The sequence below is a fragment of the Acomys minous genome (genome assembly GCF_964271855.1).
Source record: "Acomys minous genome assembly, chromosome: 7".
Lineage (NCBI taxonomy): Eukaryota > Metazoa > Chordata > Mammalia > Rodentia > Muridae > Acomys > Acomys minous.
Window position 1 is genome coordinate 117515900 of NC_140488.1, and position 27923 is coordinate 117543822.

Sequence of the window (27923 nt, forward strand, 5' to 3'; positions counted from 1 at the left end):
GAGAATCTTCGGTACCCTGGGCAGGGCGGGCAACTGCTGAACCGGCCAATGAGCGCTCTCAAGAGGCTGAGCCAAGAAGAGTGAGCCGGCCTCACCTCCTCCCAAGTTTCCTCTAGTGGATGCACCGCCCGGCTGCTCGCTCCGCTCCACCCAACCCTGAGGGACCCGAAGAGGCCTGAGCCGCGGACTCTGGGTGGGTTTTCAGAGGCAAAACTGCCAGGCGCCTGCTCTGCCCTGGCGGGGGGGAGGGAGGGGGGATTCGTTCAACTATGAAGGGCCGGCGGCGGCGGCGGCGCCGAGAGTACTGCAAGTTCACGCTGCTCTTGGCGCTGTACACGCTTCTGCTACTGCTCGTCCCCTCTGTACTGGACAGTGGCAGCGAGCAGGACAAGGGCGTTAGACACTGCCCCGGCCTGCAGCGCAGCTTGGGTGTATGGAGCCTGGAGGCGGCGGCCGCCGGGGAACGTGAGCAGGGCGCTGAGGTGCATCCCCTGGTTGAAAGAGATGCAGGTCGATCCCCTAGGTCCCCAGGCAACCTCAGCACCGTCGGTGAAGCGGTGACCCAGGAGAAACAACACATCTATGTGCATGCCACCTGGCGCACCGGCTCGTCCTTCCTTGGCGAACTATTCAACCAGCACCCGGACGTTTTCTACTTGTACGAACCCATGTGGCATCTGTGGCAGGCGCTGTATCCGGGCGACGCCGAGAGCCTGCAAGGCGCCTTGAGAGACATGCTGCGCTCGCTCTTCCGCTGTGATTTCTCCGTGCTGCGGCTTTACGCGAAGCCCGGGGACCCCGCTGATCGAGCGCCGGACTTGGCCAACCTCACTACGGCCATGCTTTTCCGCTGGCGGACCAACAAGGTCATCTGCTCGCCGCCTCTGTGTCCCGCCGCGCCATGGGCGCGCGCAGAGGTGGGCCTCGTCGAGGACAAAGCATGCGAAAGTAGCTGCCCGCCGGTGCCGCTCCAAGCCCTGGAGGCCGAGTGCCGCAAGTACCCGGTGGTGGTCATCAAGGACGTGCGGCTGCTCGACCTGGGCGTGCTGGTGCCCCTGCTCCGTGATCCGGGCCTCAACTTGAAAGTGGTGCAGCTCTTCCGAGACCCGCGGGCAGTGCACAACTCGCGCCTCAAGTCGAGGCAGGGACTGTTGCGGGAGAGTATCCAGGTGCTGCGCACGCGCCAGAGGGGTGATCGCTTCCATCGGGTGCTGCTGGCGCATGGGGTGGGTGCCCGTCCCGGTGGCCAGGCTCGAGCTCTGCCCTCGGCGCCGCGTGCCGATTTTTTCTTAACCAGCGCCCTCGAGGTGATCTGCGAGGCCTGGCTGCGCGACCTGCTATTCGCTCAGGGCGCGCCGGCCTGGCTGAGGCGTCGTTACCTGAGGCTGCGCTATGAGGATCTGGTGTGGCAGCCCCAAGCCCAGCTTCGCCGCCTGCTGCGCTTCTCTGGGCTGCGGACAGTCGCCTCGCTGGATGCCTTCGCGCTCAACATGACGCGCGGCTCGGCTTACGGTGCTGATCGGCCCTTCCACTTGTCTGCCCGGGATGCCCGAGAGGCTGTGCACGCGTGGCGGGAGCGTCTGAGCCAAGAACAGGTGCGCCAGGTGGAGGCTGCCTGCGCTCCAGCTATGAGACTGCTGGCCTACCCTCGCAGCCGAGATGAGAGCGAGGTGGAGAACGTCAGGGAAGGGAAGACGCCACTGGAGACCAAGGCCAACTGGGCCACATAACACCCTACTTTCCGAACCCTGCCCCGGGTGGATCCAGGTAAGGACAAGGCAGAGTGTAAGGAATGCTGTTTGTGGGATCCTGCCGGGAGGGGTATGAAGGCGAGTTGGAGAATGGCTAGAGAGAGACAGTACTGTTCTGACTTGCATGCTGTCAGATCATGTCCAAGAAAGTTCACGTTGGTAGAATTGAGGTGCTCCAATGGGTTCACCTTCCTTCCTTGCTTACCCACCTCTCTTCTCAGAGGAGGCCCTAGAAGTGAGAGAAGATGTCTACGTGTAGCTAAAGCAGCATCCAGATCTCTGGTCTCCCAGTCTCCTCTATATTAAGGCATCACAGGTCCAAAGACAGACTGGGACCTGCAGTGGAGAGGAGTAGAGGATTTAGAGACCCCTTCCAGGCTGATGGTTCTGAAATGGATGCCTGTTTGTCCAGTGGGGCAGCTTTTGGCCATGATGTCAGCTACCAGAGAAAACACAAAAACAAGATACCGTAGAAAAGTATGGATTCTGCCCCTACTTATCAATTAGTTTGTTTTGTTTTGTTTTGTTTGTCTCGTATTTCTTTATATCTCTTCTCCTTAGGCTTCAGGGCTTCCCCTCGCCCCCCACTGAATACTAAGCATCCAGGCCCAGGGAGGCAGCTCTTGAAATAGTATATGCACATTTGGGTGTCTCCAGCGCTAGGATAAGCAAGCCGAACTGACGTTTCTTTCCCCCTGGCTTGTGCCCCTTTGCCTTACTGTCTCTCTTCTCCTTGGCCCTCTCTCAGAGGCTGTCTGCTGTCTGCAGGGTATGTAAGCATTATCTTTGTATCAGGTCTCAAAATCTGCTTGGTCAGCTTCCTTCAGTGCTCTGAGAAGGCTGGGCTGGGTTTTCCCCAACTCCATTCCACTGTTTTTTTGATAGATGGGGCCTTGACAGGCAGTTAGCAGTTTGTTAAGTAAACACCCTCTTTTTTTTTTTTTTTTTTTTTTTGGTTCATTCTCTAAAAAGGGCTTGCTAAAACGGCCTCAAACTGTCCCTGTGTGCTGTCCAGTGTTGGGTTAATAAATGGTGTGTAACATTGGGTCCCGGGAAGATTGTTCCGCATGCTGCTCACCATAGGAATTTAGTCAGTGGCATGGGAATGTGGTTCCCCAAACACTGCGAATTGGAAGAGTGCCTGCCGCCTTCTGTACAGTACAGACCAGAGGAGGAAGAAAAGCAATGCAGGGAGGGCCGGAAGTGACTTACGTTTCCATTCATTATTTTATAGTGTAATTCAGTATTCCCCTGGGATGGGCTGGAGGGACAAAGGTTGAAGATGTTAATGAAGATGGATTCTTTTGGTTAATAGACCTAGGATTTCAGAGTGAGTTCAGGAAGCTGGCTAACTGAATTCGTTTCTCCCAGTAATCAAGTCAGTTTCTATAATTGCTAGGAAGTCTGTGTTCTTTCCTGATTTCTAAAGGAAATCCAGAGGAAGGTAAGGCAGAAGAGGGTGACTCCCCACATCTTAACAAAAACATCCTATCATCTGCTAAGCCATCTTTACAAATATAATATTATGATCTAAAACCCACCTTCACAGATCTCAGAAAACTCCCCTGGCAAAGCCGCAACATTTTTTGTTTGTTTGTTTAGTCAGTTGGTTTGGTTTTTTGTTTTGTTTTCCTGAGACAGGGTTTCTATGTATAGCCCTGGCTGTCCTGAGCTTGCTTTGTAGACCAGGTTGGCCTTGAACTCACAGAGATCCTCCTGCCTTCTCCTCCCTGTGTGCTGGGGTTACAGACGTGTGTCCCGGTACCTGGCTCATTGTATGGGTTTAAGATATGAAACTCTCCTAGACAGTTTTGTTCCAAATTGTTTCCCGAATTTGTACTGGCAGACTAAATGATCTCTGTGGCAGGGTAATAAAGAAGAGGGTAGAGGACGTTGCCCACTAGGAAGTACAAGTCCATGGGTGACAGTGCTTGTGGGCAAAGATGCTGTTGCTGCTGTTTGGAAGGCAGATGGAGTTTCGCTGTAAAGCTACAGAGCTTTGATGACTGAGCTCTTCCTTCTGCATTGGACACTTAATATCAATCTGTGGATTTATTAAAATGCTTGTGTTTGTGGCTGTTAAGAAGATAATCTGGTTATAAAAATCTTCCTTAGAACCCACCACTTAGTGCTTCCTTCTCACCAGCTACAACTAGCTGACATGGCCTGCCCTAGGTCAATAATTGACATAACGAAATGGAGGCATCTTGAGTGGCTCATATCAGCAGTTGTAATCCTGGGTGAAAGTTACAATTGACGTCCCCTAATCTTTAGTGGGTATGTTTCTAAAACCCTCAGATGATACTGTACCATGATCTTCCCTACTTATACATACCTATGAGAAAATTTAATTTCTAAATTAGCTAATTTAAAAATTAGCATCAATACTAAAATAGGATAATATATGACAACAATAATAGTAATAATATAATATAATATAATATAATATAATATAATATAATAAAAATTCTCAGTGTGTTGTTTCTGGGTTGCCATGAGGCAGGTAGTGTATACACAGATCAATGTGACCATGCTGGGCAAAGGATGGTTTTTTCCTCAGATAGAACACAGCCGGACTGACAGTTCATCCTGCTACTCAGAACAACACTGTAAAGCTTGTACAGGATTTCTGCAATTCTCTATTAATATATCTGGACCATGGTTGACAGTAATTGGAGCCTGAGAAATGAAAACCATACAGGTAAGAAGGAACCATTATTATCCATCCAGATGAGGAGCTTTTAGAAAAATGTCCACGCCTTAGTTCTCCCCCGCCCCAGAGATGCTTTTGGGGTGGTGATAGGTGTTGAAGATAGAACGCATGATCTGGCATGCTATAAGGAGATGCTCTACCATTGAGTTTCACCCCAATCCCAGGAGATCTGATTGATTCAGTCTATGGTGAGGGCTTCATACCCAAGTATTGGGGTTTTCAAAACTCCCAAGGTGACTTTACTGTACAGTCCAAACTGCAAACCACTTGACTTGGATCAAAGAGTCATTCCCTGGGTCAGGACACTGGCATGGGAGCTTCTCTTTTTGGCAGGGCCCCCTCAGTTGATGGTGGTTTTGGTGTTTGTTTAGGAAATGGTAATACTCCTCAAGTCTGGTGAGAGAGACATGGGAAGAAACTGGTCCTGCAAAATGAGGTGTAAGCCAAAAGTACTTATAGCCTTGACTTATATGAAGTCACTTGTTACACTGGGACAAATGAACCTAGGCATTGGGGCCTGGGTCTCTTGGTTAGCACTTGATTAAGTAGTTATTTGTCAAGGATGTGGCTCAGTCATCAGGCAATGAAAAACAGCAAAATAACCTAGGACAACTTGAATGTCCTACCTACAATATGCATCAGGAACTAGGTAAATATGTCATGACACATTCCTACAATGGACACAATATAACCACAGAAAAGGGTATAACATAGAAAGATTACCAAAGCACTAAATGTGAAAAAAGTACAGGACAATAAATATAGTTTAGTCTTACTTATGCATTAAGATACCAATATATCTGTTTGAATTTGCATGAAACACATCTAGACATATATAGCACAAGAACTGTAGTGGTTGATTCTAAGAACGGAGACTGATGAGTGCTCATACACTTTTGTTTGTCAAACTCTTTTTCTTACCACATGTTTCCATGATTTCTATACATTTGACGGGACCCTAGTTTGAAAACTAAGAACACTTTATTTCAAACCTATGGATGGGTGAGCTTGTTTTATCACCCTAAAATAGGGAGCTCAGATGAGGAAGGAGACTGCATGTGTTCAGCAAGCAACACAGTGCACAAAATAGGCCTTAATGAGTATCACTTCACTTTGGAATCCTTTGGAAATCTTCATCCTACATCCCTCCCTCCCTCTCTGCTGGGGATAGAACCTTGGCCAAGTTTGGCGAGCCTTCTCCCACTCATTGTACCACACTCCCTCCTCCTTGTAGTTTTTTTTTTTTTAAACAGGGTGTAGAGCATTTTCTAAAAGTTTGCTTTTAGTTTGGGCAGAGGATTTTTTTTTCTCACGAATACAAATGCAATATAAGTGACTGGAAGAGGTACTTTAAAAAAAAATAAAACATTCACAGGCAGCTGGTTTCGAATTCTTTAAATATGCCTCTTCTTAGCCTGCTGCCAGCATGGGCAGCCCAGAAGGAATGAAACTAAAGGCACCCGCTGGCCTTGCTATGTTGTGTCTGACATTCGTATCCAACAAGGTGGCTTCCAAGCGAAGTTCAGTCTCTGTCAGGTCTTCTGGCTCCCCATCCTCATGCTTTGGAAAGGAACTGACCCTGCTGACAGCAAGCAGAGTATATGCTTGAGTGCAGTACAGGAGAAGAACAGTAGAGACTCAGAAACAGTTCTGGCCCATGTTCAAGAGCACTGGGAAGTGGAGAATTGTTTGGAAGCTGAACAGGAAGCCGTTTCAATTGGGGAAAAGTTGCAGAGGTCAGTGATGTCTCCATGAGAATTAGAACCCTTCATTTCTGCTCCCTTCCCCTTCCATGGCCAGGCATCAAGCCAAGAGGCAGCTTGATATTTCAGCAGCTGGCCCTGCTCATCTTTGAGAAGCTAAGAATAAATTAGAATGTCAGCCAATGGTGAATGTGTTTAAGTGCACAGGGTAAGAGGCTATGAAAGAGGACCACCACATTTGACTAGACCACTGACTGTATTCTGAGGCAACCAATCTCCTTCATGAAGTGAACAGGACAGGACAGGAGAGACTGTCTTGCAGAATCACATGCCAAAATAGTCATGGAGGTAGACATATTTTTGCTTATAGATTTGAAGCCTTTTCTGTAAAATTGCCTGATAGTTGGAGCAGAAATTGCTGGGAAGGCAATCTGAAAGAGGCACTTTCTCAATTGAGGCTCCTCTTCCAAGATGACTCTGGCTTGTGTCAAGCTGACAGAAAAACTAACCAGGATATTAGGAGATAATGGATGGTTTCCAAAAATGGTAGATATAGAAAAACTAATAGGAGTGTGTTTGGCTAAGAAATCCAAAAAGCTTGATTCAGTTTTGATCTCTAGTGCCATTTGTTCATTTAATCACCAATCTAGATGACCATAGGCACAGTGGAAATGGTAAAAATTTTACAAATAAATTTAAATTTTATCAATTGAAATTGGTTCCACAATTGCTATGCAATGTAGCAGGAATGTCACAAAAAGCAGTAACTTTTTAATGGAATTTTTTCTACTGTGAAGGCAGTGGCTGGGTATTCGTAAGAGAAACCTTCAAGCTGACAGGAAAACAGACAAACTTAGCATTTGGATAAAATCTAATCACATTAGATGCCAAGCTCAGTCAATGCCAAAACATAGCGTTCACCTCAAAGAGAATAACATATAGTTTACTTTGGCGCAAAATACGTGCAATCATGCCACGCAGCATAGATTCAGGCTTACCTGAAGTACCGTAATGCATAGTGATAGCAATTTTATAAAGTTTTTACAGTAACAGGACAAGAAAAATATAAATCAAAGCAATTTCAAGATACATTGGTGCAAATATTGAGTGGGTGGGTTCCAGCAAAGGGTGAAAATCTGCTGTGGGCCTCAAATACTCTCTGATACTATTCTTAGCAGTTGAGTTGGTGGAAGCTAATGGTCTGTTTGTACACTCCAAAACACTGTTGCCTAATAGCCACAGTATGGACTGTTCAAATACCAGAAGGTGGGGCAGTATGCAGCAAATGGCTATTTAAGGGGGGTAAAGATGCTCAAGATAATTTGCCTCCTGCTGGGAAACATTTTGGCTCTCTACAACTACTGAGGTTCTGATCAGATAATCAGCCTTGTAAAAGCTTTAACACAGAGGTGCTGCTTTTTTTCCTAAGAACTTCAGTTCACACCCATGTGGGAACCAAATGGTTGCTTGAATAGGTCTAAGGTCTGGTCAGTTCCCAGACCCATGCCCTCTTAAGCCCTTTCATCATCACGTGGTGGCTAGCCAACATCTGCAGGCCGCCCATCTGAATAGATACTACAAAATACTGGCTCCGTTCCTTTACTTCAGTTGAGAGCAACTTTACTCACAAAAGCAATCACTGATGCCAGTAGAAATAATATTTCAGAACTAGTCAACCAAAGGAAAAATATCAAGCAGGCAAGCTCAACAGCTTCCCAGTTTTATTGTTTCTTTTTTGTTTTTTCCAGTTTTATTTTTAACACTGATGCATAGTGGTTGGGAATTTGGATCAGAGGAAGAGCATTTGCTTAGCATGTGTGAGGTTCTGGGTTCAGTCCCCAGCTAACAAAAATACATAAAAGCATACAAATTGGATACTGAAGACATGGCACCATATTTAAGAGCACTAGCTCTTAAAGAAGACCCAGATTCAGTTTCCAACATCCACACCAGCTTAATTCACTGTAACTCCAGTTCCAGGGGATTTGATGGCCTCCTTGGGCACCTACACATTGCACATGTGTATTGCACTTAAAGTCATGCAGGCATGTACGCATACAATTTTTTTTCATTTTTTGTTTTTTATGGAAAAATTTTTAATTTTATTAATTTCTTCATATTACATCTCAGTGGTTATCCCCTCCCTTGTATCCTCCCATTCCTCCCTCCCTCCCATTTTCCCCTTACTCCCCTCCCCTGTGACTGTGACTGAGGGGGACTTCCTCCCCCTGTATATGCTCATAGGGCATACAATTTTTAAAAAATCTTTTAAAACTATAACTGTATGCAACAATGTCAGTTTCATTAACACTGGTTTAGTGTACATTCATTTATAAGATGAGAAATTTAGGGATGTTTTAGCTGTGAGGGTTATAATAAGACTGAAAAAAGGCTCTTAGTTCATTGCATTCTATTGCAGGTGCTACAATGGCCGTTTAATTTTGCCCTTGGCCCATCCCAGGACTTGAGTTATCCAGTGCATTGTAGCTTCACTCTGAATTCCTCCGATGATGGTTACATGGTGGGCATAACCAGACCAAGGTCTTCTCGGCCATTCTCTCTGGGCCTCCCTGGGTCCCTAGCTTTTTTTTCTAACCTACACACACACTTTTGTTTCAGTTGGTTGGTTTTGACTCAACCTGTTTTTGACCTGAGAGTTATTTCAAATACCCAACTGTGATGAACTAGTGTAAATAGTAACCAGGACGCCCACGCTAAGGCTTCTATCAGCAAGCTATTTCTAATTCCACTTGCTTTCAGAGCCACAATGGAGAGATGCTTGTGCTCCCATTGTTAGCATTCTGAGAATTATCTTACTGGTTTGCCTCTGAGCAAGTTCCTCACAACAAAACAACTTAACCGGCTCCATTGTCAGCATTATCAGTCATTTCCTCTTTGCTTGGCTCAGTATTTCACTGATTTGGAGCACAAGCCGGAAGGTTAAGAAAGCTTAACCTGGGCTAACAGACAAGCCTCTGCTGTTAGTGTCATTCACAATGTGGGTTCCCAGTTGCGGAACTCAGAGAGGCCTCCACCAGAATTCATGGCCATAGAAAAAAAATACACTACCACACTTGCCAGCGGTTTTGCTCTGGAACTGATCCTGAAAGAGGGCCGTGACAATAAGCTGGGAAGTAGTAACATAGCCCTGAGGATGGGACATACTGAATACCCGGAAATCTCAGCTCTCAGCCTGCTTTTAAGTGCCAGCTCTCAGTTTGCACATCTGTTAAATAGCTTTAGGTGGTCAGTCCCCAGGGTTCCTTACCTGGCTGGCATGAATATGTGGGGAGGAATAGGATAAGAAACTGTCAAGTCTCCAGCCCGAAACCCCCAAGGTTCAGGCAAGAAGAGAACATTTGAAAGGAAAAGCGGGGGTCTGTGGGATCGCCCAAGATTGCTTGGCAGGACTGTGGTTCCTTACCTGATCTGAAAGGTGACAGAAAGGCCCAGAGAAAGACGGGGCCGCACGCTCAGTTGCTTGAGCCTTAGGTTCTCAAACTTTAAAACCAGCAGGAAGTTTATTCTGGCCCCTCCCCCCTCCTAGCTTCAAAGGTTGGAACGGTCTGTTTAGAACACTAAGCCTGCCTTCCTGAGTTCTTTTTACTACAGCCAGGGGAGCCGCAGCAGGACCAAAAGCCTTTAATCCAGGCAACACAAACTGCAGCGCACCCAGAAGGAAGTTTCTCTTTTGACGGGCACTCAGATTATTAATATACCGGCTCATTGGACTATGACTGAAATCTTTAAATTGAACAATCCATTTTAAAAAGTGAAAGGTAATTTGTAATTTCATTGGATATTAAGAAATGGCCTCACATGCCAATGCCATATATTGAAAACCAATCGTTTTAGAATGCATTTTTCAAAATAATGAAATGTGGAAACCGCTGACTTTTTTTTTTTTTTTAACATTAGTTGCTCTGTCTTTTATTACGGATTTGTTTTCTGTTATCATATAAGCTAGATGTCTAATAGTTTCAACCTGTGTCCAACCAGAAGGATCTATATTTGTTTGGAGCAGTGTAGCACATGTTTTCACACTCCCCAGACTCTGTATGAAGACATTTTGGAGCTCAGCACTGAACTTTTCATTGTTTCCCATCTGCTGGTTGGAAGACAACAAAACAATGTGAACTAGCTTGGTGGTGAGCGCACTGTTTCATTTAAAAAATTCACCAAATTTCACATTTCATTGTTTCATATGACCATAGCCCTGTAATATTCTTAAATTGGAGTCTAGGCGCTGGAGAGATGGCCCTGGCTGCTCTCTCAGAACCCATATGGCAGCTCAAAACTTTCCATAATTACAGTCCCAGAGGATCCAACACCTCTTCTGGCTATACAGTATATGTAATACATTTGTAATACGTGTTACACATGTGATATACAGCATACATGCAGGCAAAATATGCATACCCATGGATGAAAATTAAAAGAAAGCTAATTAAATTTTTAATATTTATATCTAAGGTACGATTGGCTTAACAGTTTTGGGGGAACATCACACCAAGAATTCCTGGGCGTGTTTTAAGTATACCCACTAGTAAGAAATTAGCTGATATTTAGTTGATTGGCATCTACTTGGGAACCGTCAGATGTGGGTAGTTATAAGTCAGCAGAAGCAGCTAGTATCTAAGCATACTTCTTGTGGCTCAGTGACTTTGAGAACCCAAGGCTAACACAGGAGGATAGGACCCCTTTCTTAGCATGCAGAAAGAGCCTTTGAGAAATTGCCACTTGCACAATACTCTGAAGGCTCCAACATTTTTGCCGGTACTTCCTTCTCTCTTCTCCTTTGACTTTGTTTCACTAGTGATTTGATGGCTCAGGGGTAGAATACACACCTAGAATGCAGAGCACCCTAGGCTCAACTTATAGCACTGTCACAGAGAAAATTTGAAGTTGAATGAAAAGCAACTTTTCAGGTGGATTTTCAAAATGTTAAAGATGGACTTTGTATGCTAACTAAAAGGATGCTTTTTTTAAAAAAACCAGCAAGGTGCATGTGGTGGCACACACCTGTAAATCCCAGCATTTGGGTGGAAATTCCAAGTTATCTTTGGCTACATAGCTAGTTTGAGGCCCGCTTGGTATACATGAGAACCTATCTCCAAAAGAAGTAAGCAAAAAATAATAAAAGATGTGGGCATGAACATGTTTAATAAAATGATACAAAGAGTGTATGGGCCAGGGGTTAGCTGAGAATAAGCTCCAGAAATGGTTGTTAGGAAATGAGAGCTGCCTTGGCAACATTTAGCACTTGTTAGTCATTGACAAAACTCTCCTGTGTTCCTGCCAGGCTTATTTCTGGCTCTTTAAAACAACTGAAGTGACAAGCTAGACACCTTACACAATGAAACAGTAATAAGAAAAATGTCTTAACTTTTCACTTTGAATAATTATAGATTCACAGGAAATTGCAAAAACAACACACGTGGGCCCAGTGTACCCTTCACCTATTTTTCCCCAAGGCAACATCTTTTGAATAGCTTAACACCAATACCAGGAAATTGATGTTGGTATAATCTACAGACTTACTATTCTACTTTCAAGTTTTTGCATGTACTTATTTTATGTGTATGCATATGCTAAAGTCTGTATGATTTTATCACTCATAAATTTTTGTTAAATACCACTGTCATGAATACAGAATCAAAGAAATTGTGGTGCCAACTGGTTGTAGCTATATACCCTGCCCCATCCTACCTTTTCCCTTGGCAAGCACTAATTTCTTCTCCATCTCTATAATGATTTTATTTTCAAAAATGTCATAAAGCCAGGCACAATGGCACACATCTGTAATCCCAGCACTTGGGAAGACAGAGGCACTCAGATCTCTGTGAGTTCAAAGCCAGCCTGGTCTACAAAGGGAGTTCCAGGACAGCCAAAGATACACAGAGAAACCCTGTCTTGAAAATGAAACGAAACAAAACAAAACAAAACAAAAAAACAAACAAAAAAACCCCAAAACAGAAGCAAAAAAGAACGTCATCATGGAATATTATTCTATATAGCCTTTTGATGTTGGCTTTTTTCACTGAGCACAGTTCTTTGCAAATACACAGATTACCTTGTATGGTGATAGCCTGTTCCTTCTTGCTGAGTAGTATTCCATGTTTTCATTGTAGTACTTCAATCAGTCACCAGTCCAAGGACATTGAATTTATTTTGATTTTTTTACACATAAAGCTGTAGCTGGGCACAGTGGCGCACACCTGTAATCCCAACACTCAGGAGGCAGAGGCAGGCGGATCGCTGTGAGTTTGAGGCCAGCCTGGTCTACAAAGTGAGTCCAGGACAGCCAAGGCTACACAGAGAAACCCTGTCTCAAGAAACAAAACAAATAAAGCTGCTGTGTATATTAATGTACAAGTTTTTGAAAATGTTTTTATTGGAGTATGTTTATTACATATAGTAATATGTTTTATAGATACTATCATACAAGTATGTCATGTATTTTGACTGTAGTCATACCCACACCCTCCCTTTCCTTATTCAAGCTAGTCTCTTTCAGTCCCTCAGACAGCTTTGCTTCTACTTTCATGATGGATACATACATTATTTTATGTATCTATATAAAACCTAGATGCTACAAATGAAAGTATTCACCTGACTTATGGCACCTAGTATGATTATCTCCCGTTGTATATATTTTTTCCTAAGTGCCATACTTTTCATTCTTCTTTATGGCTGGATCAAATTTCATCTTGTGTGCACACCACATTTTCTTTAGCCATCGACTATTGATAGACACTGAGGTTGATTCCGTATGTTGGCTAGTGTGACTAGTGCTGCAGGAAAGAAAGATATGCAAGCATCTCTGTTGCTTGGTCATTTAGAGTCCTTCAGTTGTACATCCAGGAGTAGTAGAGCTGGGCCAAAGGGAAGGGACAGGTTCACATGTAGCCCGGGATGGCCTCAAGTGTCCAGTCAAGTATGACCTTAAGCTCCTGATCCCTCTGCCTCCATTATAGGTGTGTGCTGCACTCCCAGTTATATCTTGCACTGGGGATGGAGCACAGGGCTTCCTGCATGGTAGGCAAGTACTCTACCATATATCACTGTATTGTTATATTAGGTGTATATTATAAGGTATATTACTGAGGAATACATCTCCAGTCTCTTTTTTTACTTTTTATGAGGATCTTCCATCATACTGACTGTGAGATCTCAAGCATAGGACAAACGAGGTGTCTATTAACATATCAAAGCCAAAGTGGGCAGTCAGGTTCTCCCAGAATTCGTCAGTCTCTACCCATTATAGGGTCCCCTGGCTGGTATACCCTACCCCCTACCCTGAACTTTCCAGACCAGACTCCCCCCTCCTCTAGCCGCTGTATAACTCAGCCATTTTGGCTATGGTTAAGCTACTCCTTTGGGGTCATCAGCTCCTTTCCTGTCTCTCTTTCCCTATCTCTTCACATAGCCCAGCTCAGGCTGGCCAATGTTTACTCTGGGCTCCATCAGATGTCCCTGCCTCTGCCCCTGCCTCTGCCTCTGCTCCTGCCTCTGCCCCTGCCCCTGCCCCTGCCTCTGCCTCTGCCTCTGCCTCTGCCTCTGCCCCTGCCCCTGCCCCTGCCTCTGCCTCTGCCCCTGCCCTCGCCCCGCCTCTGTCCCCGCCTCTGCCTCTGCCCCTGCCCCCGCCCCCGCTCCTGCCCCTGCCCCTGCCTCTGCCCCTGCCCCTGCCTCTGCCTCTGCCCCTGCCTCTGTCTCTGCCCCTGCCTCTGCCCCTGCCTCTGCCTCTGCCTCTGCCTCTGCCCCTGCCCCTGCCCCTGCCTCTGCCTCTGCCCCTGCCCTCGCCCCGCCTCTGTCCCCGCCTCTGCCTCTGCCCCTGCCCCCGCCCCCGCTCCTGCCCCTGCCCCTGCCTCTGCCCCTGCCCCTGCCCCTGCCTCTGCCTCTGCCCCTGCCTCTGTCTCTGCCCCTGCCCCTGCCTCTGCCACTGCCCCTGCCCATGCCCTTGTCTCTGCCTCTGCCCCCACCCAAGCCTCTGCCCCTGCCCCTGCCCCTGCCCCTGCCCCTGCCTCTGCCCCTGCCTCTGCCTCTGCCCCTGCCTCTGCCTCTGTCTCTGCCTCTGCCCCTGCCCCTGCCCCTGCCCCTGCCCCTGCCTCTGCCCCCGCCCTCGCCCCTGCCTCTGCCCCCGGCCCCGCCCCTGCCCCTGCCTCTGCCCCCGCCCCTGCCTCTGCCTCTGCTCTTGTTTTACCTACAATAAACCTTCCCTTCTACCATACTTAGGAACAGTCATTTCTTCCTTTTTTTATTTCTTGTTTTTCGTTCACTGACTTTCAGAGTGGTTGCACGCCATTGGCACCAGCAGCCTTCAACCTCTTCATCCTTGCTGGTGTTTGTTACTTGTTTCCTTAACGACTGAATGGAGAAGGAAATATCAGTACACCTTCAGTTTGCAGCTCTTTGATGGCTAAGAAGATTGAGCACTTTTTAAAATATACTTATTAGTCATTTGTACATCTTCTGAGTACTGTTTTTCATTTCATTGGTTTATTTATGCATCAGATTGCTTGGTTTCTTCTTAATAGTTTTCTGAGTACTTAATAGGTTATAAATATCAATTCTAGCTTATAGCTAGAGAAGATTTTCTCCCATTCTGTGGGGAGTGTCCAAGAAGAGTTATGAATGCAGCCTAACATAGCATCATAAACGTAAACTATTCTGAGATGGTATTTTGCAGTTCCTCTTATAACTCAATCAGGCAGCTCTTGAACATGATGTTGGTGGATGAGAACATGATGTTGCAATGCAGAAAGGTTGGACATGCCTACTACACTCTCTTTTGACTGGATTCTTTCTTTGTTGTGCAGAAGCTGTTAAATTTCATTCAACCCCATTTGTCACTTCCTCGTTTTATCTCCCAAGCTACTGGAGTTCTTTTTCAGAATGTCCTTGCATACACTTATATCTTGAAGTGTTTTCTTTTTCTTCCACCAGTTCCAGAATTTCAGATCTACGAATCAGGTCTTTGGTTCATTTTAATTTTATTTTTGTGCAGGGCAGGAAGTATAGATCAAATTTTATTCTTCTGGGTGCAGATATTCAGTTTTCCAGCACCATTTAATTAAGAGGCTTTCTTTTCTATAATGTGTTTTTTTTGCCCCAAATCAGGTGACTATAGCAGTGTGGGCTTATTTCTGGATTCTATATTACATTGTTCTACATGGTTTTTGTTTTGGGGGGAGTTTTGTGTGTGTGTGTGTGTGTGTGTGTGTGTGTGTGTGTGTGTGTGTGAAATTAAGCCTGGTGATAGTTCCAGTATTCTTTTTGCTTAAGATTGCTTTGACTATTGAAGAATATACATGTTTTTATAGGTAGAAGTGCTCAATTCTTAGAAATAAATGCCCAGGGAAGCAATTGTTAGATTATGGGCAAGTGTGGCTTTAATTTTCTAAAAACACACCAAACTGTTTTCTAGGGTGGAGACACACATTTACATTCCCTCCAGCATTATATGAGCTCAATTACTTTGCTTCCTCAGGAGTGACTGTGCTGCAGCTGTTTTAAAGAGTACATAGTGACATCTCATTAGAGTTTCCATTTGCATTCTCCTGATGGCTGGTGATGTGGAACATGTTTTCAAGTGCTCATTTGCTATCTCTACCTCTCCTTTTTGGTGAAGTGCTGGTCCAGATGTTCTGCCCATTTTCTAGTTAGACTTTTTAACTATTTACATGGAAGGTTATTTGTATATTTTAGATACAAGTCTTTCATCAGATATTTGGTTGTAAACATTTTCTCCCAGTTTCTATTTTGTCTTTTCATTCTAAGGTGTTTTGAAAAGGAAATATTATTTATTGCTATGCTGAGGACTAAACTCAGGGTCTCCCACACAAACTAAGAAACGCTCTATCACTGAGTAGCATACCCAGCCAGCCTTAGCATGGTGTGTCTGTCTGTGTGTGTGTGTGTGTGTGTGTGTGTGTGTGTGTGTGTGTGTCCCTCAAGTGCATGAATCCTTCCTTCTACCCCCAGACTTCTTCTAACACATCCTCAAACTGGTTTGTTCTTATTCATTATTTCTTTGTTTGCAAATGCTTTGTTTGGTTTACTTTGGTTTGGTTTTGTTTGTGGAGACAAGGTTTCAGTTTGTAACCCATTGTCCTGAGCCTATGCTCCCTGGGCTGTCCTTGCAGTGACAGCAATCTTCCTGCCTTGGCCTCTTGATTACTGGAATCATAGGTATGAGTCACCATGCTAAGCTTTCAAAAACCTTTTCATTTTTTTTCAAAAACCTTTTCAAAGCCATGTAATTTCTCCTGATCCTACAAGATAGGCTCTCTGAGAACCCAGTACAAAAACTTGTTTTTTGTATTATCCATTCTGGTGATAAAAGTTTAAGTGTCCTCCTCTATCATGGAGAAGGACTTAAGATAAAAACAGGAAAACTGAGATTGAGATGGGTCTGGGAAGACCTCTCTAAGTAGCTGAAATTTCAGTTGAAGTTTAAAAGGTAAGATCCAGCCATGACAAAGAGGAAAGATAGATCATTTCAAACAGACTGCATAGGATCTATAAAGGTCCCAAGGTAGGAAAGAGCCTGACATCATGAATATGAGTGAGGATCAGTGCAACTGGTTTGCTGGAAAGATAGCTCAGTGGTTAAGAGCACTTGTTGTTCTTGGAGAGGACCTGGCTTTAATTCTCAGCACCCACATGGGAGCTTGTAACTGTCTGTAATGCTAGTTTCAGGAGCTCCAACAACCTCTGCAGGCACCACGCATGCAAGCAGTGCACAGACATACATGCAAGCAAGATACCCATATACATAAAATAAAACAGACCAGCATAAAGGCCAGTTGTAGTGTTGCTGGAATCTGTCTGCACTGAGATCTATACTACTAGCCCCTGCTACCAAAAACCCAAGAGACAGACATTGGTCAAAGGAAAAGGGTTTACTCATTGCTGTCCTAGAGGGAAAAAGACTCTATCTCCCAAACGCTAATTTTGCTAAGCCCAATTTATCATTTTTTTTTCCTTTTGTGAACAATCCATCTGATAATATGCCTAAGAACTCTGCCTAATCCTCCGGTTCTATAGATTTTACTTTTGTTTTATGGTTCATTTTGGAGTTTTTTTTTTTAATATCATGCATACATTTTAAATTAAGGATTAGTTTTCGCTTATGGGTGTTTAACTGCCACAGCATCATTTGTTAAGAAGATCATCTTCCCTCTGGTGAATTTTGTCTGTACCCTTGTAAGGAAGCAGCCATATACTCAAGATATTGTTCTGGCTTCTCCTTCTGCTCCACTGACTGGGAATATGCCCTTCAACCATATTGTGGGTTTTGTTGTTGTTGTTGTTGTTTTGTTTGTTTGTTTGTTGTTCTTTTTGTTTTTTGTTGTTGTTTTTTTTTTCAAGACAGAGTTTCTCTGCATAGCCTTGGTTGTCCTGGACTCACTTTGTAGACCAGGCTGGCCTTGAACTCACAGAGATCTGCCTGCTTCTCACCACCGCCTGGTCACATTGTGTTTTATGTAGCTATATAGTATCTAACATTAGTTACAATGGTTCTTCCTGCTTTATTCTTCCCCCAAATGCACTAGCCATCAGTTTTCTCTCCTATCTTTTTTAAAAAAAAAAGATATATTTATTTTATTTATGGTGTGTCGAGTGTTCTGCCTGCATGAATAGATGTGCCTTGATATTGGTACCTGGTGTCTGCTGAAGCCAGAAAGGATGTCATATTCCCTGGAACTGGCGTTATAGGCATTTTTTGAGGTGCCACGTGGGAGCTGGGCTCTGAACCCAGCTTTTCTTTCTGCAAGAACCACAAGTGTTCATAACTGCTAGGCCATCTCTATAGTCCCTGATTTTATTACTATTTTATAAAGCATTTAATTTGTATTTGGGGGAATTTGATACATCATCACTGTATGGACTGAGTCGTTGATCCTATAGCTTGGTCCACTTAAGCTGGTTTGCTTTCCCTAAGCTGTTGAGGAGCCAGCTCTTACTGCATGGCTGTGAAGACTCTGTAAGTTCCTTCTGCATCCAAAAGATTTATTCATTCATCATTCACATTTATTTTCTTCCAATAAGTAGTGACTGGTTTTGTTCTGTTTTCCAGCCTTGACATTCCTGGACTTCTGCCCTTTAATTTGTTCTTGGCCATTGTCAGACCTTGGGGAGTTGGTTTTGTGTTTTGTGTTTTGCTTTTTTGTAGTTGTTGCCTGTTTTGTTTTGTTTTGTTTTAAGTGCATGTGCAAATGTGTGAAGAGCAGAGGAAAACTTCAGGTGTCATCTTTTAAAGTGTCATTATGTCATTCGAAAGGTGATTTCTCATTGGCCTGGCACTCACCAGTTAAGTTAGGCTGGCTGGCGATCAAGCTGCAGTGTCTCTGCCTCCTCAGCACTGGGATTATAAATCTTGCTTCACCACACTCAACATTATTACATGAGTTTTAGAGATCAAAACTCATGTCCTCATGTTTATAAGGCAAGCACTTCGGTGATTCAACTAGCTTCCCAGGCCCTAGTTTCCTTCCTTTCCCATGTATTTTAGAAAAAATACTTCACCGATTCTACAAATATCTTTGATGGAATTTGACAGGGATTTTGGATCCAACACCCTCTTCTGGCCACTGCAGTCACTAGGCATGCATATGGTACACTGACACACACTCATAGACATATAAATCAATCAATCAATTAATCAATCGATCAACTTAAAGGGTAGAAAGTGAGGGAAGTAGACATTCAGTGTCAACTTGTGGTCTCCATGACATGTGTGTTTACAGCTGGGCACTTATGTTACACACACACACACACACACACACACACACACACACACACACACACTGATCTTCTATTTTGAAGACTTGCTGAATTCACTCATTTTACTGTTTAACATTCATAGCTTTTCTCTTTTTTCAGATTCTTTGTGAGCTTCACATCATGCACCCCAACCCCACTCATCGCCCTGTCACCTAGTATCTGCCCGATGCCCTTGCAACGTCCCCCCAAAAGAAAACCAATAAACAAAAAACCAAAATAAATCAAAGCTTAGAAAACATCTCATTGTGGAAGCTCTATTGTGTCACAGTGTGTTCCACACATCTTCACTTGCAAATTTTCATTGCAATGAGTCATTGGTCTGGTTCGAGGCCTCTGGCTTCTGTCACACCATCAATATCAGATGCTCACCAGACTCTTTTTAATTATCCTGGTGTTGCCCTGTGTCATGGAGATCCTGCAGCTTTGGATCATCAGGACCAGCCTTTCACATGCCTCAACAGTTCACAGATGATGTAGATTTTGAGGCAGGCCAATTCAGAGCCCTGGATCCAGCCAGCTCGCCCTTATCTGCACCACCTGGGCAAGCTCTCCAGTACTGCTCCAGCTAGGCCACCCAATATTGCCATCCTCTGGAGACAGAGTCAGTTTTCCTGCTCAGAATACAGGTGTGCATATACACATCCAATTTATATGGATTTTGGGGGGGTTGTTTTTTTAATTTTTGGTGTGTGTGTGTGTGTATGTGTGTGTGTGTGTGTGTGTGTGTGTGTGTGTGTGTGTGTGTGTGTGTTTAAGAGAGGGTCTCTCTACAGAGCCCTGGCTGTCCAGAACTCACTCTGTAGAACAGGCTGTCCTCAAGCTTAGAATATTTTTTTTTATCAAAAGATCACCCAATTAAGTTCAACAAAATATTAATGGATTTATATATCATGGGTCCTGTAAGTCTGCTTTAATATTTAATCATCAGTCCATGTGATATTAATGTGCTAAAGAAGAAAAATTACATGATTGTGTCAGTTGACACAGAAAATTATTTTGAGAACATTTAGCACCCATTCATAATTTTTAAAAAAGAACTTATCAGACTAGACATTAAAGAGAACTTCCTCAACTTGATAAAGAACATTTTCATAAACCTACATGTAGATTCATTCTTTTTGGTTAAAGACCAAACATTTTTCTCTTAAGATCTCTTCTTTTTTTCTTTCCATTTATTTATTAATTTAATCTCTTTGTAGCCAGATCCCAGCCCCCTCCCTCCTCTCCTCCCAGTTCCACCCTCATTCTCCTCTCTCCTTTTTCTCAGAGAATGGGAGGCCCCCAAGGAGTACCAACCCACACTGGCCCCTCAAGTCACAGCAAGATTAAACACATCCTCTCCCACTGAGGCCAGACAAGGCAGCCCAGTTAGTGGGAAGGGATCCAGAGGCAGGCAACGGAGCCAGAGACAGCCCCTACTCCCATTGTTAGGGAACCCACATTTTGACCAAGCTTCACATCTGCTCTTAGGTGTAGGGGGTCTAGGACCACTATTTGGTTGGTGGCTCAGTCTCTATGAGCCCTCATGGGCCCAGGTTAGTTTACTCTGTAGGTCTTCTTGAGGTGTTCTTGACCCCTTCATCTCCCTCTATTCTTCCTCCCACTCTTCCACAGAACTCCTTGAGCTTGGCCTAGTGTTTGCCTGTGAGTCTCTGCATCCGATTCCATCCACTGCTGGATGGAGCCTCTCAGTAGTTATGCTAGGCTCCTGTCTGCAGTTATAGCAGAGTATCATTAATAGTGACAAGGGTTGGCTCTCTCCCATGGGGTGGGTCTCTAGTTGGGCCAGGCTTGCCAACTCCTCAATCTCTGCTCCATTTTACCCCTACCCTTCTTGTAGGCAAGACAAATTTTGGGTACAAGGTTTTATGGGTGGTGTCCCCCTCCCTCCACTGGAAGTTCTACCTGGCTAAAGGAGGTGGCCACTTCAGGCTCCTTAACTCCTGATGCTCGAAGTCTCAGCTAGGGTCACCCTCATGTTCTCCTGGGAGCTTCCCCTGTTTCACAGATGTTCCCCCATCAATTTTCATTCTCCCAGTCTTGCTCCCATCCCATCCCTGCTCTCCAAACACCTGATCCCCACCCCTGTTACCCTTTCCCTCTCAGCACCTCCCTCCATCTACTGCAGATGTCTATTTTATTTCACGTTCTGAGTGAGATTCAGCATTTTCACATAGGCCCTCCTTGGCTTCTTTGAATCTGTGGATTGCAGCACGGTTATCCAGTACTGTATGGCTAGGATCCACTTATAAGTGAGTACATACCATGTGTGTCTTTCTAGGTGTTCGTTATTTCACTCAGGATGATCATTTCTAGATCCATGCATTGATCAACCTGTTTTTTTTAAAATGCCAATACCATGTGGATTTTGTGTGTGTGTGTGTGTGAGACATGGTTTCTCTGTGTAGCCTTGGCTGTCCTGGACTCTCTTTGTAGACCAGGCTGGCCTCGAACTCATAGCAATCCGCCTGCCTCTGCCTCCCAAGTGCTGGGATTAAAGGCGTGCGCCACCACGCCCAGCTACCATGTGGATTTTTTTTTTTTAGTATTGTTCTGCAACACAGCTTGAAATCAGGGATGGTGATGCCTCTAGAAGTTCTTTTATTTTTTAGCTATCCTGGGTTTTTTTGTTCTTCCATATGAAGTTGAGGATTGCTCTTTCGAGGTCTTTGAAGAATTGTGTTGGCATTTTTGAGGGGAACTGCATTGAATCTGTAGATTGCTTTTGGTAAAATGACCATTTTTACTATGTTAATACTACGGATCCAGGAGCATGGGAGAGCTTTCTATCTTCTGATAGCTTCTTCAGTTTCTTTCTTTAGAGACTTGAAGTTCTTGCCACCCAAGTCTTTCACTTGCTTGGATAGAGTTACACCAAGATACTTTATATTATTTGTGGCTATTGTGAAGGCTGTTTTACTAATTTCTTGCTCAGCATTTTTCTTGGGGCTGGGTTTGTGCATAGACAGTGTTTAAATTTGGTTTTGTCTTGGAATAACTTGTTTTCTCCATTTATGGTGAGTGAGGGTTTTGCTGGGTATAGTAGTCTAGGTTGGCATCTGTGGTCTGTCATAGGCTGCAAGACATCTGTCCAGGCCCTTCTAGCTTTTGGAATCTCTTTTGAAAATTTGGGTGTAATTCTGATAGGTCTGCCTTTGTAAATTACTTGGCCTTTTGCGCTTGCAGCTTTTTATATTCTTTCTTTGTTCTGTGGATTTAGTGTTTTGATTCTTATGTGGTGGGAGAATTTTCTGATCCAATCTAATTGGTGTTCTGTAGGCTTCTTGAATGTTTATGGGCATATCTTTCTTTAGGTTGGGGAAGTTTTTCTTTTATAATTTTATTGAGAATATTTTCTGAACCTTGGAGTTGGGACTCTGTATCTTCTTCTATTCCTATTATTCTTAGGTTTGGTCTTTTCATAGTATCCCAGGTTTCCTGGAGCCGTCTTTTTCCTCTTTCTATTTTTTTTTTTTTTTTTTTTTGCTTTGGGATATTCAAATCTCTTTGATTTGTTGATTATAACTTGAAGATTTCTATGTTTTTATGCATTAATCCATGCTCACCTTTGGTCCTGGTTATTTTGTTTGCTCTGAACTCTATTTTATGTGACCTTAATATAACCATTTTTCCTTTCTTTCAATTAATGTTTGCATCATATACTCTTTTCACTCTTTTACTTTCAACGTATGTATATCACTAAATTTGAAATTAATTTCTTATAAACAACATGGAGTCTGGTTATTTAAAAATCTTTTCTGAGGCTAGGGAATGTAGCTTAATGGGAGAGCACTACCATGTACTAGGCCCTGAGTTTCATTCCCAGCAATACGACAAGATATGCTTTCTGCCCATCTCTTTTACTTTGTGTATTGAAAGTACTTATAACTACTGATATTTTTAGGGCTTACATCTGCTGTCTTTCACACTGGATTTGTTTATTCATATTTTTCTGGTTTCTGCCTTTCTGCTTCTTCTTACTTGAATATTTTTTCAAAACATCATTTTAATTCCACTGCAGCATTTCTCAGCAGGCCTCTATGTTTGCTTATTTCAGTGGTCCCTTTGGTTTGTACATATGCAACTTATCGCAGCCTACTTGTGTCAAGTATTTGTTGCTTCTAGAGAATTGTACAAAACCAATCCGCACTGGGGTCTCTTTATCATGTTCCCTTTTTATGATTGTGTTAAATATTTTCTCTGTATGTATTGAAAACAAACTCGTATAATGTAAATTTGCCTTAAAATCAAATATAATTTGAGATCCAGGGATGATGGCTCATCAGATAGGAGCACCTGCTGCACAAGCATAAGGGCCTGAGTGCTTAGCTGGGTATGGTGGCACACGCCTTTAATCCCAGTACTCGGGAGGCAGAGGTAGGTGGATCTCTGTGAGTTCGAGGCCAGCCTGGTCTACAAAGCAAGTCCAGGACAGCCAGGGCTACACAGAGAGACCCTGTCTCAAAGAACTAATAATAATAATAATAATAATAATAATAATAATAATAATAATAATAATAATGGCCTGAGTGCAGATTCTCAGAGCCCATATAACGAATGGGGCGTGAGCTTATGTATCTGGAACCTAAGTGCTGTAGAGACAGGAGGATAGCTGGGGTTTGCTGTCTGCCAGCATATCTCCAAATCCAGGAAGCTGTCTCAAAGGAATAAGGTGGAGAGTCATAGAACAGGGCACCCAACATCCTCCTTTGCACTTTTTGCATACATGAACATTCATAGCCCTCCCACATGCGGGTATGTGCAGACACGTACACATACCAAACAATTTTTTTTAAACATGAAAAAGAGCTCATTTTGTTTACTTGTATTTTCTTAATCTGCTCTGTCTTTATTTGTGGTATGGGAAGCCGCTTCCTTTATCATCTTCTTTCAGTTAGAGAAACTTCCTTTAGCAGTTCTTGTACAGCAACAAACTACTTTCTGTTGAGAAAGTCATTATTTCAGCATCATTCCTGAAGGATATTATTATGGGATATAGAAACCTGGGTTGACAGTTATTTTTTTCCATCACTAAAGATATGCGCCACTTCCTTCAACCCTCCATGCTTTCAGGCATAAAATCCATTGCATTATCCCATAGAGTCATTTCTCTCTAGTTGCTTTCAAGAATTTTTCTTAGACTTTTCTTCATTTAATTAATCAGTTAACCTAATTAAATTATTGAAACAGAGTCTCACTATTTAGTCCAAGATAGCTTCCAATCATGATCTACCTGCTTACACCAGTCAAGTGCTGGTATTATAGGTATATACCACCATGCCTGGCTACTTTACATTTCTGAAATTTGATTGTACTGTGTTTTGGGGTAGGTTTCTTTGAGTTTATCCTGCTTAACAGTCTCATTTATTGAATCTGTGGATTTATGTCTTTTGCCAATTTTAGGGAAATTGTTTTATTATCATTATTATCATCATTAGAATCATCATTATTGGGTTTTTGAGACAGGGTTTCTCTGTGTAGCTTTGGCTGGCCTGGAACTCACTCTGTAGACGAGGCTGGCCTTGAACTCACATCGATCCGCCTGCCTCTGCCTCTCTAAGTGATAAGATCACAGGTGTGTGCCATCACCACCTGGAAAATTTAGGGAACTTTCAACCATACTTCTTCAAGTATCTTTCAGCCTCATGTTCTTCCTGGAACGCTTATTGCAGTACACCAGTCTCCGCAGCTCTAGTCATCTAGTCATGCTGGTTTGTTTTAAGACAGGTTCTCTATGTGGCCATGAGTGTCCTGGTGCTAGGTGGCCATGTGTGTCCTGGTGCTATGTGGCCATGTGTGTCCTGGTGCTAGGTGGCCATGTGTGTCCTGGTGCTAGGTGGCCATGTGTGTCCTGGTGCTAGGTGGCCATGTGTGTCCTGGTGCTAGGTGGCCATATGTGTCCTGGTGCTATGTGGCCATATGTGTCTTGGTGCTAGGTGGCCATGTGTGTCCTGGCGCTATGTGGCCATGTGTGTCCTAGTGTTATGTGGCCATGTGTGTCCTGGTACTAGGTGGCCATGTGTGTCCTGGTGCTAGGTGGCCATGTGTGTCCTGGTGCGAGGTGGCCATGTGTGTCCTGGTGCTAGGTGGCCATGTGTGTCCTGGTGCTAGGTGGCCATGTGTGTCCTGGTGCTAGGTGGCCATGTGTGTCCTGGTGCTAGGTGGCCATGTATGTCCTGGTGCTATGTGGCCATGTGTGTCCTGGTGCGAGGTGGCCATGTGTGTCCTGGTGCTAGGTGGCCATGTGTGTCCTGGTGCTATGTGGCCATGTGTGTCCTAGTGTTATGTGGCCATGTGTGTCCTGGTACTAGGTGGCCATGTGTGTCCTGGTGCTAGGTGGCCATGTGTGTCCTGGTGCGAGGTGGCCATGTGTGTCCTGGTGCTAGGTGGCCATGTGTGTCCTGGTGCTAGGTGGCCATGTGTGTCCTGGTGCTATGTGGCCATGTGTGTCCTGGTGCTAGGTGGCCATGTATGTCCTGGTGCTATGTGGCCATGTGTGTCCTGGTGCGAGGTGGCCATGTGTGTCCTGGTGCTAGGTGGCCATGTGTGTCCTGGTGCTAGGTGGCCATGTGTGTCCTGGTGCTAGGTGGCCATGTGTGTCTTGGTGCTCACTATGTAAACCAGGTTGGCTGGAAACTCAGAGATCTGCCTGCCTCTGACTACAAGTATTAGGGTTAAGGCATTTACCACCATGCCTGGCCTTCTGTTCATCTTTTTTTTTTTCTACTCTTTTCTATTTTGTTTGCATCAAGTAATTTGGGGGCCCATGCAGGCCAGAAGAGGGCATCACTTAACTTTGGTACTTGAATTGCAGGTGTTTTTGAACCACAACTTTGGCCCTCTGAAAGAGTAGCAAGTGCTCTAAACCACAGAGCTATCCCTGCAGTCCTAGGATTTGGGGATTCTTTGTTCAGTCAAGATGCTTTGCAGTTCAGCCCATCCAGAGAGGTTTTTATGGTTTGGTTTTATATTTTACAAGTCTGAAACTTCCAGTTGGTTGTCAGGTATGGTTGAACATACCTGTAAACCCAGTACTCAGAAGTCTAAGGCAGGAGGATCACAAGGTCAAGGCTTACTACCTGAGTCACTTAGTAGAAGATACTGTCCCAAAAATTTGTTTTCTATTTGTTTCTTTAAAACATATATTTCTCTGGTGAAAAATTACAATTTTCTTTCAAGTGTGTTTGGAAGTGCTAGTTGATTATAGAAAATATTTGGTATTCCCCCTCTCTCCGCCCTCTCTCCGCCTCTCTCCGCCTCTCTCCTCCCTTGCTCCTTCCTCTCTCTCTCCGCCCTCTCCCCATCCTCTCCCCGCCCTATTCCACTTTCTCCCCGCCCTCTCTCCTCCTTCTCCCCACCCTCTCCCCTCCCTCCATTGTACATTTTAATATTCTTTCTTTGCTCTGTATATTTACGGTTTTGATTATAATGTGCTGAGGGGATTTTCTTTTCTAGTCCAATCTAATTGCTGTTCTATGTGCTTCATGTACCTTGCTGGAAATCTCCTTAAGTTATAGAACTTTTCTTTTATGATCCCGTTAGAAACATTTCCTGTGCCTTTGGTCCATGTTTCTTCTCTTTACTCTGTTCCTATTATTATTAGATTTTGGTCTTTTCATAGTTTCTCAGACTTTCTGGATGTTTTGTGGCAGAAAGTTTAGATTTAATACTTTCTTTGACTGATATATTCTTTTTTTTTTTTTTATTGTGTCTTCAATGCCTGAGATTCTCTCTTCCGCCTCCTGTATTCTGTCGGTGAAGCTTGCCTGTGTGGTTCCTGTTCGGGTACATAACATTTTTATTTCCAGGTTTCCCACAGTTTGGGTTTTCTCTATTGGTTCTATTTCCACTTTCACATCTTGAATTCCACAGCAGAAGGTGTGCTGCAGAACTGGGGAGGGAGGCTGGGGTGCTGTACTTGTAAAAACTGAGAGAGAAGATCTGCAGCTTCCCTGCCTGCTGCAGTTGGGGGCTGGGATAAAGCAATGAGTTGATGGAGGGAGGCTATCGGGAGGGATGTGCAGCATCCACTGGAGATGGGAGCAGGTTGGGAAGGGAGGCTGCTGCAGGTGTTCTACTGTAGAGCTAAGGATTAAACTGGGGTTTGGATTTGTACAAGCAGAGGGAGAGGTGAAGATTTGTAGTTAGCCTACCTGTTTTCCTGGCCAGAGTGTAAGAAAGAGCTTTTTAACAAGTGTACCAGTTTAGTAGCTGTATAAAGCACAACAGTATTTGCAGAGGTGGCTGTATTATTTTTTTTTTCTCTTCACTCACTGAACACCTCAACTCACATTTTCACCTTGTCTGTTTTTGCAAACCAGAAATAACAAGTACTGATTTGGTATGTATTTTCAATACTTTGTAATATAACTTGGATAAATAAAACTATAGTTTAAATCACCAGGGTTCAAAAGCCTATGGATTTCTATGAGGGTCAAACATCCTTTGTCCTTTCTCTTCCAGGTCACTGGCTATAAACAGGTGAGCTCAGCATGCCACACCAACACTGGAGAGGCTGCACTTGGAGGCAATCTATCACATTGCCAGAGACTGGGAATGATTTGGTACCAACTGCTGTGCAAATCTGTTGGTCAGGAACATTACAAGCTGTTAAGTAACGACAGACACATTGGCTGAGATGAAATTCCCAAAAAGGAAGTGACAGTGCAATGTGGATATTTGTGGCCATAAAATAAAAAAAAGCTTTATTTCCAAAGCTGAACTTGGCTGTGCTCAAGCCATTTCAACAAGGCATCATCACAACAAAGAAGAGATGTGATCTGGTTCCATTTCACATCAGCAGACATCTGGACAAAACCATCAATGTGAATAGGGGCCAAGTACAGTTATGTCTATCTTGATTAAATTACTTCATATTAAATAAAATATCTGAGTGGTAATGTTTCCAAAAGGACTCATCTTTATCTCCTTCAATTAGCCCTCTTCCTGTAGAACTATTTTGTAAAC

General features: G+C 43.9%; 1 protein-coding gene across 1 annotated transcript; it reads left to right on the top strand.

Moving 5' to 3' along the window:
* The first annotated feature begins 242 nt into the window (after window positions 1-242).
* CHST7 (carbohydrate sulfotransferase 7) lies at window positions 243-27860 on the top strand. The gene is made up of 2 exons (XM_084790041.1): window positions 243-1767; window positions 27420-27860. Exon 1 carries the CDS (start codon window positions 270-272, stop codon window positions 1728-1730), a length of 1461 nt encoding a protein of 486 aa, XP_084646167.1. The 5' UTR covers window positions 243-269; the 3' UTR covers window positions 1731-1767; window positions 27420-27860.
* The last annotated feature ends 63 nt before the right edge of the window (window positions 27861-27923 follow it).

Bases quoted from the DNA above. Each gene is read 5' to 3' on its own strand.
- CHST7 (XM_084790041.1), top strand. From the start codon at position 270: ATGAAGGGCCGGCGGCGGCGGCGGCGCCGAGAGTACTGCAAGTTCACG.